Below are 15,634 nucleotides of genomic sequence, written 5' to 3'. Positions count from 1 at the left end.
AACAGTACAATTTGTCCAGTTAAAAGTTGTTCTATCACTGAAATAATTTTAGAGACATTATTTAAAGGTAAAAAAACTACATAGTGTTGCTTTAATTATAAGGCCCATACTAGGATCAAGTGCGACTATGAGATCCGAATGAACGAGTGTAACACCAGAGCCTAATCAGAATACATAAACAAACATCCATCTATATTCTGTAAGTGTTAAAAAGTAATAATCAATCTGATTTGTATTATAATATAAACTAGATCTTTATCTTTGGAGTCAGATAAATGAAACTAAATTACGTAACGCCAAAACGAGCATTGGGGCGGCACCGGCAGATGCAAATATCTGCATGTCAAGTTCATTGGCCTGTTTGTAGTTTCTCGAAGTAGACTGGTTCTCCGAGACGCGTTCCTAATTCGTCGGCCATGACATGACGTCGTAGTGACTGACTGAAAGGGAACAAGGAAGACATCAGCCCGTTTTTAGGACAGTGAAAACAGCGTTTTTTTACACGTGAAACATGAACACGTGTTATATTGCCCACTGTAAACACAATCAAAGCTTCAAAAACACGGAAAGAACGGGACCTTTAAAGAAAGTAGCCATAGTCAAGTCAGTTTTGTGATAGTGTGTCCTTGCCATAGTCTTGTCTATGTTTGTTATCTGTTTTTGTCATGCACGTGAGTTGAGTACTAACTTTGACTAAAGAATTTGTACCAGCTCCAAATCCTTAATTTCGTTACATTAGGGAAAGATCTGATGTGCCTTAGTATTGACGCTTAAAATTCACTTCACAGGCCCAAATAAAGAAAACAGGAAACCTGGAGTCACAAGACACAGATATTTTAATCCATGTTTCTTCTGTTTCTGCGTCTGTCTCTCAGAACTAGAAAAGATTTCAACACAAAGAACAAAAACAACCTGAGCATGCCATTTGTGCTATTCATCAGAAGAAAATCAGAACACATAAAATCTACAAAATATGTAATTTGCAAACCATATAATATAATGTGACAACTTTGATTTAATTCCACTATTTAGCAGCTGGCATTAAATCAAGAATAAATAATAATGTTAAAAATATTGATGAAATTTGTTGTTTTAAGTGACTTTTCAGCTTTGGAATGTCAGATGAGAGCAAAAACAGACACTGTGTACTTAAAAATGGACTTGAATTCAGCCAAAGTGCTAATACATGAAGATAGAGGAGGTCGTGTCAGACTTTCCACTGACAGGCCTAACAAATGCAGTCCAGTTTCTGCAGCTGTACCTGTGTTCAAGCCTTTGCTTTGTCTGTTGAAATACTTAACGCTTGAGGAGCAATTCTGAGTTATACTCACATATAAACATATGTGTCACAGTAAAGAATTACAGGTAGCACTGAGTGACCCGAAATTAAACATCCTTCCCTGAAAAGTTATGTAAAACGCTTCCCTCTTTATATGAAACAGAACTCAGAGGTCCTTTTTCGCCTCTGATTGTAATGATGATAAGCACATAGTTTAAGGGACTCACTAGTCCCTTTCACACATACAGTCTTTACTGGTAATTTACTGGTAAATTGCAGTTAACATGTCATGTGTGAACAGAACCTTTCCGGTTAATCAGTGCTCCCAATTTACCAGTAAGACAGGTTGTAAGATTACCAGTAATTTACCGGTAAGCGCTATGTGTGAACGAAAAATATAGGATTACCGGCATTTAGAGCGGACGACGTCAGACCGCGCTGACAGCTTCGGGCCAATCATAATGTTTTAAAACAGATGACGCGTTTACCCCCAGACTGTTTACGGACGTTTCCACACACACACACTGCTTGAAAGTAGAGCACACCTGAAGTTTACGTCCACATTTCTTCACCAAAGTTGTTTAAAACAGCTTACCACCTACTTGCCGAATTGCCGACGTCCTTAGCACACCGTATGTGAGCCTAATGTGCAAAAAGTACTGTTTTTAAAACGCCATCAGTTTGACGTTGCCTCATGCAATGTTGTTTGGTCATGAGCAACTTCGTGACTGTCAGAGTTTACCACAGACGTGAAAACAACAAAATACGGACCGTGGATATGAACGACGTGGATTGTTTACAAATACAACACTGCGCTTGCTGTGCGCCACAGGTACTTCCGCTTTTTCAACGAATTTACCGGTATTTTGATACTGATGTGTGAATGATGTCTTACTGGTTAAAAGACGGAATGTCACTGTGTGTGTGAACAGCACATTTTTGTATTTACTGGTAAATTCATTCTGGTAAATTCATGGTAATTTACCAGTATTACTGTGTGAAAGAGGCTATTGACTTCCATAGTATTTGTTTATGGCATTCATACACTGTAAAAAATACTTTGCTGCCTTAAAATTTTTTGTTTAATAAACTGGGATTTACAAGTCATTTCAACATACTATTATTTATCTTGACTAGAGATTAGTTGTTATAACTACAGGTGAGTTGTTATAACTTATAAAACTAAGTTGACTTTTCTCAACTATATTTTATAAGTTTTGACAGCTCATCTCTGTTGACATGACTTGTTAATCTGAGTTGATTTAAACAAACAATTTTAAGGCAGCATAGGATTTTTTACAGTGTACTGTCAACTGTGTGCTTAGAATCATTTATCAAAAGATCTTCTTTTTTGTTTAACAGATGATAGTAACTCATACAAGTATGCAACAAAATGGTTACATATGGTTAAGATAATCGATTATTTACTATGATATTCACTTAGACAGCTATTTTGAGAAGTGCTTATGTGTATTTGTCTGTAACAAAAAAGAAGCGAACATGAACCCATTAACTCTGTGCACATGCGCTATGGTTGGGTAGGAAGCACTGTGAAGCACAAGAACTGCGTTTTCAAGTTTAAGGCGGCAGTCAAGTCTAACACAGTTAATATATATGTTTTTAACAATGTGCTGCGCTGCCACATGTAGAACATGTCGATTAATGGGAAATTAATTACTCGGGCCATCTGCTTACACGGGCCATCAGCATGACGTAATTATCGTCATCAGGAGGGTCCGCGGCGGTCCGCATCCTTAGCACACCTCGTCCATGTGCAGCGCAAGCATTCAGAAAACGCGTATGGTCTGCGTACAACAGCATGCCGTACCTGAAGGCAATAGACAGCGTTTGCACACACTATTGTATTTTCTTTTTTTATTTATACTTCTTCCAAGAACAGAAAGCTATGGAGCATTTTCTTTACCATAAAGTTTTATCCCTGTTCTTTGTTTTCTTGTTGTAAATTTGCAATGATGGATCTGCTTCTTTTCTTCATCTATTTGGAATTTTTGAATGTCTTGTGAATTACCTGAATCAGTGCTGTCCTGATGGCCTGGTAGAGTAATCATTTAAATAAGACATAATTTATACTGCCTATCTGTCGAATGTGGCCATTAGTATACTTAAGGAGGGAGAAGAGCCAAGTCTGCCTTGTTCCTGTTATCAAAAGAAACTTAAAGGGGACTGAAGCGATCACAAATCTGTGTACAGTTTCTGGAGCTAACAAAGCAAAGTTTTTAGGGCGGCTGAGAAGAATTTTGGACAGGCTAAATCCCCCCTAACAATAGCCCAATGACGCCCTTGCACAGGTAAGTGACTTGTCCATGGAAAAGCTGTTTTGTATGTATGCAGCTATTTCTCACATTTGCTCTGTACGGTCTGTGAGTATACACAGAGAGTGATGCAAATGCATGACCTGGCACTCATTGATCAGTACAAGCGACACAGAATGTGTACAGATGTGACGCTAAGGTTCACCCAAAAAGTCGCTATAAGCTTGTCACCTTTGTGTAATAAACACTTTTGTGTAATAAAAGACTAGTCAATAAAACTAGAAAAACTGCAACAGTCTCTGCTACATGAGCAAATAAACTCACCCACTGATTAACATAAGATATGCAAACAAGTTGACTTTGAAAATGAAAACGATGAAATTAAAGAGAATATTAAATGAAAAGTGAACTTTACATTTAAACAATATTTTTGCCACTATTATTGCGTGCACATTAATAAAAAGCCTTTTACATTTTTTGCAGCTTCTTTTTCACGTTTACCTTTTAATTTTAATTTAATATTGGCAGTCTTTGCCTCAAGATTGTAGTGTAAATTAAATGTTAAATTATCAATTGCATTTTATTTTTTTCAATTTGACCCGGAAGATGCATTATCACCTTGAAAATAATTTAAATTAATTTTAAATGTTGCCACATATTTTGCATACAGTTTTCCATATTGTGGTTTTAATTTTATTTTTATTGTTTAATTCGTTTTTTTTTAAAGGCATTATGACTGCAACTGTAGTACACTGGCCTACGTCAAAACAAACCAAACCCAAGTCCCTTGTTCCAGTCCCTTAACTTGGGTCCCTTTTTCAGTACAGAAAGGTTTCAAATTTGAAATTCATCTCTCTGGCTCCAGACAGCACACAAACAAACACAGTGATATCTTTTGTGTCAGTTTCCACTGAGTTTGCCTGCTTTGTGTCAGTTTGATATCTATATGGGATAGCCCAAATGCCAATCCTAAAAAGACCTTCAAAACATAATAGACTTTAGCTAATAAGGATCTTAAAAAAAAAAATCATTATCCTAAATTTAACAAAAAAAACAAAAGTATATTGTCTGTTGTTATCAGCTAAGGAGTAAGTAAGGATATTTCAAAAGAAGTGTTACATATTTCCCTAACCTCTGAAAACTCTCATGTGAATGATATCTTGGTGTTTACCAACAAGTAATATGTTTTTTATAAAATGGTGCCATCTCAAAATAACCTTGTGATACCTAAAGAGAGATACAAACACAAAAGCTGTTCCCAATATTAGGCAGAAAAATGATGCTGTCTTAATACTGTATATGCCAGAGTCTCTCATGTAATCAGAACAGCTTAACTTCATTCTTCAGAGAAATCAATTTTATAGACAGTAAGGCAGACTGTGGAAGTATCTTTCTCACCTTGCCTTCGAGGCGTGCAGTACCTCCTTGGCTGACTCGTGTATTACGTGGTGGAAGGATAAAAACAGGGGGATCTATGCTAGAGGAACCTTGTCCCAGTGTAAGATTCACCTCTGAGACATGAGTGCCTGTGACAAACTGAACATCACCCATTACTCTGCAAACACAAGAACAGAAGAATTGTTTAGAATGGAAGCAAAGATTTTCATTTCAATTTTACATGTTCAATTTGCAATCCATATTTGTTGTCTCTCTATGACCATTTCTTCTTAAAACATACAATTGCAAGTTCCTTATTTTATTTATTTCAGCCTGATCTCACGAGAATCTTTGCTATCCAACTGAGTTTAAACAACTTTAAAGAGAATTTTTTAGAGTGAACAGTTAGTGGACTGGTGCTTCAGATTCTCCTCTGGTTTAAAGGAAACATCGTTTGGTTCCCTTTTGGGAAACTATTCTCATAGCATAATTTCCCAAAGGATATAAGAATAAGGGCATAATAAGAATAATTTTGTTGATCTGCATGACTCATGAGGAGGAGGATGAAAGGCTTGACCCTTACGAAAATTAACCATGCTTTACTACAGTTAAAACAAAAACAACACAGTTACTGTAGTAAAACCATGGTGACCACAAAATAATTATGGTTTTGGCAACCATGGTTTTAAAAAAACTAGGTTAAACCGTAGGAAAAAAATGGTTTTGCTGAGACAATACCAAAAAACCATGGTTACTACACTTTTACCACAATAAAGCCATGGTTAATTTTTATAAGGAGAAGAATTAAGGTCCTAATGTTGGCAGGCAGATAATGTTTAAATGTCACCTACGATCATCAGAGAGGTGATGGCCAAAAGAAATAATAACTGAGCGACAAAGGGTGACATGATCCCTTCTAAAAATACACTAAAGTCCTATATCGGAACTCTTACTGAGAAGGAGGCCTCATCCTCAATGTACCACGCAGGAAACGAACAACTAGGGATGACTCCCTAAAGACCCCTCAGTAAAGGGGGTGTGAAAAGCAGCTGAGGCTGCAGTATATACTCTTAATGTAGAAGGCACAAGACCTTAGGAAAACCGATCTATTTGAAATTTCAGAACTGAAGCCAATGAGGAGTTAACTGGGTCAATATTCCTTTCACTACACATGAAATGAAAACTCTTCACTTTAATGTATACAGTTTTCTGGTGGAGGACGTTCTAGAGTTAGTTATGGTCTCAACAACCTCAGTTGAGAAACGTTGATTCACAAACGTATCCCCTATAGGGGTCAAACCAACAATTTCCATATTCCCGAAAATACGGCACCCCCGGTATGCATCAGAAAGTGCCTCCTCAGAGGCATGTTCCATTGTTGACCTGCAAGAAGAGCTAGGAGGTCTGAAAACAAATCTTGGATGAATGCAATAAATGGAGCTATTAGTTCTCTAGAATTCCCAGGAGCAGAACGATTGGAGAAGAAGGTGTACAGGCATTGTGCTAATTGATGCCCTTAAGCGACTGATTGGCAGGGCACTGATTCCCTTTTGCTCCAGTATTTTATAATGAATTCATAGTTCTAAAAACATCTACGGGTAGAGACAGAAAAACTTTATACTGTAAGCTGACATGCCCCAAAGCATCCTAAACGGCAGGGTTAATTCATCAATTTTCTGCGGGATCTTTGGGAGAGAAGAATTTGTCTGGCTGGGGCACCCTTCAGAGCCCTGACTAATCGCCAGGGCTTCTTGGTGGCAACCTAACAGTAAGAGATAATGACAGTTCTCAGGTCAGCTTAACCACATTAATATGTGGCTACTGTGTGGCTGCTGTTTAACCCCGAAGCTCTTTGAGGAGGGGTCATTTAGCCACACTATGTTTCTGTGGATGCCATATGAGGAGGTGGTACCATATAAGCCTTGCAGACTATATTAAATGTAGTGCGACATGGATTTTGTAGGCAATGTCAGAGCCCGGCAACCAGTCGGTAGAGACAGGCTGTGTTTTGTGCACTAACAACATCTATCTCCCGGTCGGGATGAAAGAAACAACAGTGGAGGCTTTCGAGTGTCCAAAACGGCAAGTGTGGGTATTTGGATGCAGCCACTTATTCAGATGTGTAAACACTGGTGGCATTCCCAAAATGTCATTTTTATGACGCGGGGTTTTCATTAAAAAAGGAACATCACAAAAAAAACACTAAATACATTTCACATAAAGCATAATAAAGAAATTCCATTAGTAATTTATTCTTTAAATCAAACCCAGATGGAATATTGGATAAAAATGTGTTTTTCCAAAAAATGAATACATTAACAATTATAAAAATGTATTCCTAAATTAAATATTTAAATATACTAGACAAATGCTGTTTAAGAATACATTCCAATGTCAGGTCTAATGCACATTTACAGGCTATTCATGAATTCCTAAAAGTCTCAAAACAGATTATGATCTCACAGATGAGTATCAGGTCAGGATGTTTAAATCACCTACAGTATCCTAAATTCTTTACATTCACTCACATTTTAACACCATATATGTCCATGTTTTAAAATTCCAGTTAAGCTATGTGGTTCATAAATCACTTGGAGATCACAGGACACCATTGGTACGTGCATGAGCTGTTACAGTTTCCTGGAATCCTGGAATTGTATGCATTTAATATCATAAAGGGCCCCTTACGAATAAATTTACCAAAACATAATGATAATATAATATAATATAATAATGTATTGTATATATACATTATAAATGGCTGCTTTTAACGTAAAATAAAATGGAAAAAATACTCTTTGTTATTAAAGGAAACTTTACAGTGCTAAAATATTTTATTAATTTATAAATTATCATAAAACCGCATCCTCTCCAAAAAGGTCAAAAGATGTCTTCTGTGACAACAACTTAAAGTCTTAATTTTTTATTGTTCTTTATATGTCTATTAATATGCCTTAAGACAAACCATCTCCGTTTTCTCTGTCACAAACATGTAAGCAGTCACATAATCACAGTAAACCAAGTGGATCAGTAGTTTGAGATATAGATAAAATGTACAGATGCCACATAGATTCAGCACAGCTGCTTCAGCTGTGATGCTCACACATGCATCACAAGAAATTATTGCTGCAAACCGGACTAAACAGTTATGTGTCTGAAACTGCCCAATGTAGCATCTATTTACATATATAACTATGGTCCGAGCTGTGTGATTGAGCAGAGGTGGGGACTAATTTGCATATTTATAAATCCATGTATACTAAATGAGGCAAGGGTGGGGTTTTTTGTTATTAACGCAATTCCAGCATCTATATTCATTTATATTCATGGCGAGAACTGTTTTATCCATACACACGTTTGGGGAGAGACAATTTGGCATTTCCAATTCACCTAACCGACATGTTTTTGCCCTGTGGGAGGGAACCTAAACCCACGCTGACACAGGGAGAACATGCAAACTTCACACAGAAAGGCCGCCTGACCTATAGCCTGGGCTCAAACCGGGGACTTTCTAGCTGTGAGGCAATGACATAAAAACTTTTACATATACTCAAAAGATGACTTTTAAGTGAAAAAATTATCGATTATGGGGAGGCTTTGAGCTGATTTATTAACACAGAGCAGAAAGGTCTTTTCTAAAACATTTCCCTTTGACCTTTGTCTTATAATGCAACTATTTACAATAAAACCTAAAACCAGAGGATAGCGATCGCAAAAATATTTAGCACACACAAATGCAAACCCATACAGCATACAACATGTGAAAACAACATTTTCTCCTGCCCAGGCTCTGTGTGATATAATTTGCTGTGGCGAGGGGTCATGAGAGGCCGTGTACCCCAGACAGACACTAAATCAATCCTCACCATGCGTTAGTAATCTGGTCTGCCGTGAGGATGGTTTATAACTTTGATTAAAGAGCTCAAATGTGATGCATTCGAGGCATGCTGTCGCTCTGAATGGGTAAATACAGCTGGATGTTTGATGGGTGCTTCATCCCAGACTGCAGACATGTTTTTACTTTGTCCATTTTGACTTATTTTCTTGGCTTTGTTTCGTCACTTTTTAAACAGCATATTGGCTTGTGTTTTGTGCTATTGATATGGTTTACTGAAACTGTTGAACCCTTTAACTACTTCAAAGTAATTTTTTACTTCCTGGTAATTCTGTATTGTAATTATTTAATGATTCACATTTAAATGCCAGGATTAAACTAACAGGGTACTTGTAAGATCCATCTAAACTAAAGATTTATTGCTGGTTGTCAAAGTTGTTTGTTTAGAGGAGTGGTTTTAGATAAGAGTCAGTATTGTTGCCAAGGGGCTGAATACTTATTTAAATTTCAGTTTTATCTTTTTAATAAATTTACAGACATTTCTTAAATCCTTTTCCCACATTGTAATTATGGGGTATTGAGTGGAGATTAATGAGATTTTTTTTAAACTATTGTAGTATCTGGCTGAGCCAATCAGTCTTAACAAGATCTCTGATGGTCCATCATCATGTATGTGCGGATAACTTAATTCACAGGTTTTCAAACTTTTTCAGGCCAAGGGCCCCTCAATGGATACAGAAGAAGAACTACAGGGACTTACATACTGTATTATTATGGTTTGTTACAAAGATGTTCAAATAATAATTTTTGGTATACAGTATTATATATTGATAACATTTTTAATTAATGCATTTTAGTTGCCTAAAGATGGCTAATTTCATTTTTCCAGAAATTATTTTGAATTTAAAAAATATTTGGAGGACCATCTGTAATAATACCACCCCAAGGGGCCCTGGATCTCCTCTGAAAGACTTAATCGATACTGCAAAAACATCCTTTGTCAGTTACAGTAAAACATTTTGTAACCAAATCTTTTTATGTATCAAATGTTTGGTCTTCAAGACTTTTGAAGAGGGCAGTTCAGCTGTCTTAATGTTAACAATATGTTGCCCAATAAATTATAAAAATCAGATATCATGTTGGATTAAGACATTAACATCTTAAAAAAATCTTATTTTAATCAGACAGCAGCTGGGATTAATGGGACTTTGGTTTGTTCACATCAGCTTTGTGGATTTTGTTTTTTTTCTCAAACAACAACAAAATATTTTGCTGATAAATAATAGCTGTGACAGAGTGAAATATATCAGAAAAGCCTTTAATAATCTGTGAAATTGCTTACTGAAAAAGACTTGAAGTTGTTATTACTTAAAATAAAATATGACTTAGGCACACAACACAATCATAAAATAAAAACACCATATATGGTTATGTTTATTTGTATGTGCATATTGTAACCATGCCATTCTTTTGAAGTAATGGTGTATTACCAGCATGGTGCGTGTTTTCGATTTCTGTATGCCTGCTGGAGCACTGATAACATAAAAAAGCTTTATCAGTTTAACACTACACAGTACATATTCCACTGCCTCGGTGTGTCTGTGTTTAAAATGGCTCAGAGTCAACAATGACCTGATTTCACAAACACAAATGAATGATATTATCTACACTTTATGATGACAGAATTTCAGGAGATTGTTTTATAAAACATCTGAAGATTAAAAGCTTTAAAATAGCATACTTTGTGAATGCTGTACTGAATAATATTCAGTGAAGTAACATTTGCTTTGCAGTCCTTCCTGAAAGGCAGGTAGATAAATTGTAGTTCATTACTTTCTGTACAGTACATGTCAATTCAGTTCATTGCTGAAAGGAATGGTTGCATATAGGCTTCTCATTGATTTTAACATTGTTTTGCTCATCATACATATATTTCACAAAATGTGTGGGTGGGGTGTATTATTGCTGGTGACTACTGAATTTACTGTGCACCTGGTTACACGCTTTAATTGGGTCTATACTGTAGTTACAGTCATGAAAACTCTCAGAAAACATTTCAGCATGTCTGGTACTGACAAATGTTTTTGGTCTTGGCGGATCTGTTATGCTCCTGCTTTTCAAATGGGACAATAATTTTTGGGTACTTTTAACTTTTTGAGCCAATCACCTACAGTTACAGTATCCCATACTGCAAAAAAAAAAATATTTGCTCAAAAATATGTTTTAAATATACACTCAATACATTTTGTAGAAAATAAAGCTTAATTGAATATATTTTTAAATTTTAAAATATATTTAGTTTTAACCTTCATAATTCGCAACAAATACATTTCTAATTTTACAATCCATACGGCAAAAAAAAGAAAATATTTTTCCTGCCCAAAATATAAACATTTGCATTAAATGTATAAAGTGTAAGTATAAAATATATAAGTATAAAATATAAAATTATAAGTATATTTGCAGTTAAAAATAAATTTAATACATTATTTTAAACTTGTTATGTTTACAGGTTTGTAACAACTTTTTCCTCAAATGTGATGTGAATATAAATTCTTAAAATATATTTCAAAATATACACAAAATGGCCAAAAATATATTGGTGAATAATCTTTTTTTTAACATAAAATATATTTTAAAAATTTTTTGTATTGGGATCACCTGTAAGCTCTACATGCCATGTGACTAATCACTCTGAAGTCTTAAGATGGATAATGGCACCACAAGAAACAAATGCAGCAGTCTGCTTTTGAAAATAAGGTAAAGGAATGTATGCCTTTCCCACACAATAGTGTAGTTATGACATCTCTCTGTATCAGCGGGAACAAACCAAACCTTGACCCATTGCTCTCTACTCTCACTTACAATAGTCTAATAAATGAGGTCCAACATTCTGTTAATGTTATACAGCCTGACCCTTGATCTAGACCTAGAATGCCTTTAATATGCCACAGTATTACAGTACATTTACTGTAGTTTTCTAAAAAACAATGTGGTCCTGAAATGCACTTTAGGTTGATCTTTTAAACCTGGAAAGTTGATAAATCTACTCTAAATCTAGTTATACTGTGCAGGTTTACATAGTCATCAGGTCATTTACCTTCCAGAGGTATGTTCATATCAAGTAACCTATTTATGGATGTGTGTACTCAACTGCAGCGCAGGTTAAAGACCTAACAACTGAATGAGGTAACCATGAAAGAATGAGAAAAGCCAAACACACTGGTAACACTGTTACTGTAAACCACATACAGTACAGTACTATAGATACACAAATGCCTCTCTTCGTCAAGAAACCTTTAAACCTAGACATACATTAGAAAACACTGTTCTAAAAAGCTTAAAGCCTTTCATGCAGACTGTATGTGTAATGATTTAGATCTGTCTGGTCCTTCAACACTTGACTTTGTCCGATTCATTGCTTTTTTAGAAATTCATTTAAAGATTTGCTGGTTTCCTGAGATCACAGGTTTTGGTTCTGGTTCAGCTGTTAGATGGATGATCTCAAATTTGTCTTTTAGTATAAAAAGAGTCCATGGCTGAATTGTTGACAATGAGGTGCTCAGGTCCTTTGGCTGCAAAACAAGTTCAATCAACACCTCCCCACCACCGTTTTTGATCGTAACTGTCTAGTCACTGTAGAAATCAGTGTAGAAATGTTTTGGTTTGCTTATGAAGTCTACTGATCCCCTAAGGTTACATTGTAGTAAAAAAAATCTAAAGTTTAGTTTTAATGTGCTCACGTGAAACTTTCATGTGCTCACGCAAAGCCTTCATGTGCAGAATTTTTTGTAAAAGTTTAGTTTTGGTGCGCACGTGAATCTATCGTGTGCGCACATGAAACTAAAAAGTTTCTTGTGCGCACTCAAAACTAAACGTGATAGTTTCACGTGCACACGCATCTTTAAATAGTAAATTCTAAAGGCATATCCATACATGCCAAGTCAATCATTTATGTACTTTATATGCACAGATGTATTACCCTATAATCAGTATCTCCAGATAAAAGCATTTTTCCCACTGTTTGTTGAAAAACAGCTCATACTGTAAGCATGGGTTGCACCAACAAGGATTAAAGCTCCCGTTCTTCCTGTGTTTTTAAAGCTATGACTGTGTTTATAGTACGCAATATAACATGTGTTCCTGTTTCATGTGTAAAAACGCTGTATTTTACACACAATTATTTATCTCTATGCTGCTGTTTTCACTGTCCTAAAAACAGGCTGATGTCTTCCTTGTTCTATAAAGTCCCTCCTTCAGAAATACGTAATGAGTTCTGATCGTGTAGTTTGTTTAGTGTGTTGTGATTCAATAGCAGCTTAGCTTGCCATTAGCTTAGCCGTTAGCTTAGCTGGCGACTGACGTATTCCTGTGGGTGGAGTTTAGTCAACTAAACTGTTTTATTGACATCATTCAACCAGGAAGTAGAGGACTGTAGTCCAAACCGGCCGTTCACTAAATATATCGCCTGGCAGTGAACTTTGAGCTTTATCATTTTGCAGGTTTTACTTATGCTCTAACAGCAACATTACACACTAACTAAAGCTTGAAAAATGGGATGAGGAAAAACGGGACCTTTAAATGATATATGAGACTAGAGAAATGTTACCAGGAGGACTAGACAATTGTTATTTATGCACATATTTTACCATTGGAATTGAACAGGCTTTGGGTAAATATTGTAATAGCATCACATTTGTATCAAAACGACTGCAGAATTTACACATGTATGCAGAAATGGATAGACAAAGATAGGGGTGGTACAGTACATGGCGTGCTGTACTGTATGGCGTGCGGTTTTGCCTCAAGTAAATTGAAGTAATCAAGCTTAAAATACTGTCCAAAAACACACACTGCCGGTGAAGCGTCTTGTTAAACATAATTTCAGCCAGCTGCACAAACACTTTGTATAGATTTGTGTGCATGTAACAAGAGGAAACAATTGCGGTCATTCATCCAGTCACAGGATTCTGAACAAACACAGATAAGACACACAAGAGCCTGACACTGTCCGCTAGTCTTACCACCTCTAAAAACACAAAACTGGGAGAAAACAAGAGCATCTAACCTGAGCATTTTAAACACTGAATCTATCGCATATGGAGGGAGACAGGAAGAGTGGGAGTAACCTCTCCTAAATCTGTGATCATAAAAGGCATAAAAAAGATAAACTGAATTATGTTCCTAATAAAGTTTTTAATTAGAACCACAAACATGGTTTACAGACTCATGCCACGGGGAACCTTTGAAATTTCTGAAAGTTTTACTACACTGGTTATTGAGAAACACTTATAGGCCATACAGTATACAATATATGGACAAAGGTTTTGGGACGCCCACTTTAAATGAACAGGATTGATTACTTTAATCATTTCAGTAAGCACATATCTTAATATGTCGGGTTTGTCGGATATGTAAAGGTATAGCATGATATTCTAGAAAGTACAGTAGTGTTTGATATTAGTTATCATATAAATACCTGTCATTTCTACCCAGTCTCACAAAGTTTCGTGATATAGTCACGTATTTTTTTGATTCTTTTTTCGTGCTATTATCACGAAATTTCGTGTTTTTTCGTGATCGTATAACGAATTCCTGTTTTCGTGTGATTATCACGTATTGGTTACTCAACTGCTTTTTCCTATTTTTAAACCATTGTCGCTTCGGTTTAGGGTTAGATTTGGTGCTTGCATTAGAATGTCACTTTATATATTGGTTTATACTATTTTTTCTGATTTCTTTTTTTATATGTCGCCTGGCGTTGGGGTTAGAGTTGGGTTTGGTTAGGGATGTCATTTTATGTAAATCTAACCCTCAACCGAAGCGACAATGGTAAGAAAATAGGACAAAACAGTTGAGTAACCAATACGTGATAATCACACGAAAACAGGAATTCGTTATACGATCACGAAAAAACACGAAATTTCGTGATAATAGCACGAAAAAAGAATCAAAAAAATACGTGACTATATAACGAAATTTTGTGAGACTGGGCTGGTCATTTACCCTAATTGGCCTGTAAATACTAAATACTTACAGTATATTGTACATTTATTTGTAAGTACAGTAATGTTTCTCGTTACAGTATGCCTACACTATAATATGTATCTGTTATTACCCAGTACTTATCTAGAGTTAAATAATAACTACCAAGTATGTACCAGGTAAGTACTAGGGGTGTAACGATTCATCTATTACATCGATATATCGATTTATATTCCTATGATCCAACTACATCGATCTATGCTCGGCAAGTTGGCTTTCCGGACGACATATATCGATCAAACATCGTTCTAAACGTAATCAATCGATTGAATCGATACTAAGAAATAACGCATTGAATTTAAACACTCTATATTATGGATGTTTTTTCTTAGCACTTTTAATGATAATGGCGTTAAACGCTACTCTATTCAGTCTGCCTATCTGTGACGTCATCGCCGCGCGACAGCAGCGCAAAGACAACAAAACAGGTTGTGGAGTGGAAGACGAGTCTGTACCTCACTTTTTTTGGGACCGTGTTCATGTAGCTACTTTTTGGAAGAAATTTTGTTTATTTGTGCGTACTTCTCTGTTAGTCAATTTCTCTTTGGAGTTTAAAGATGTCTTATTTGGTTGTTATAACTCTGATAAAAATTTAAAGGACAAGTATTTTCTTGTAAATGTATTTATGTTTCTAGCCAAGACCTCTTTTTATTATTTTCTGCAATGACCTGAAATCTTATTTGGGTACTATCTCTTCTTCCAACAATGCCAAAGCTTTAAAGTCTGTTACATTGTGCTCAGGGGCGGATCTACTGGGGTGGCACGGGGTGGCAGTTGCCACCCTAAATAAAAGCATTGCCACCCCATATGCCACCCCAGCGCGGG

At 36.0% G+C, this 15,634-nt stretch overlaps 1 protein-coding gene across 2 annotated transcripts in view; it reads right to left on the bottom strand.

Moving 5' to 3' along the window:
• Positions 1-15,634, bottom strand: part of mylka (myosin, light chain kinase a) — a 133,832-nt gene that overhangs the window by 97,505 nt on the left and 20,693 nt on the right. For both annotated transcript variants that reach the window (XM_065293267.2, XM_065293268.2), the window contains exon 2: positions 4,951-5,107. In XM_065293267.2, coding sequence (XP_065149339.1) covers positions 4,951-5,103 — 153 coding nt within the window. In that variant the 5' untranslated portion in view covers positions 5,104-5,107. The remainder of the gene's footprint in view (positions 1-4,950; positions 5,108-15,634) is intronic.

The sequence above is a fragment of the Paramisgurnus dabryanus genome, chromosome 15 (genome assembly GCF_030506205.2).
Source record: "Paramisgurnus dabryanus chromosome 15, PD_genome_1.1, whole genome shotgun sequence".
NCBI lineage: Eukaryota > Metazoa > Chordata > Actinopteri > Cypriniformes > Cobitidae > Paramisgurnus > Paramisgurnus dabryanus.
Note: the sequence above shows the minus strand (reverse complement) of the source record. Positions and strands in the feature narration are given on the sequence as shown.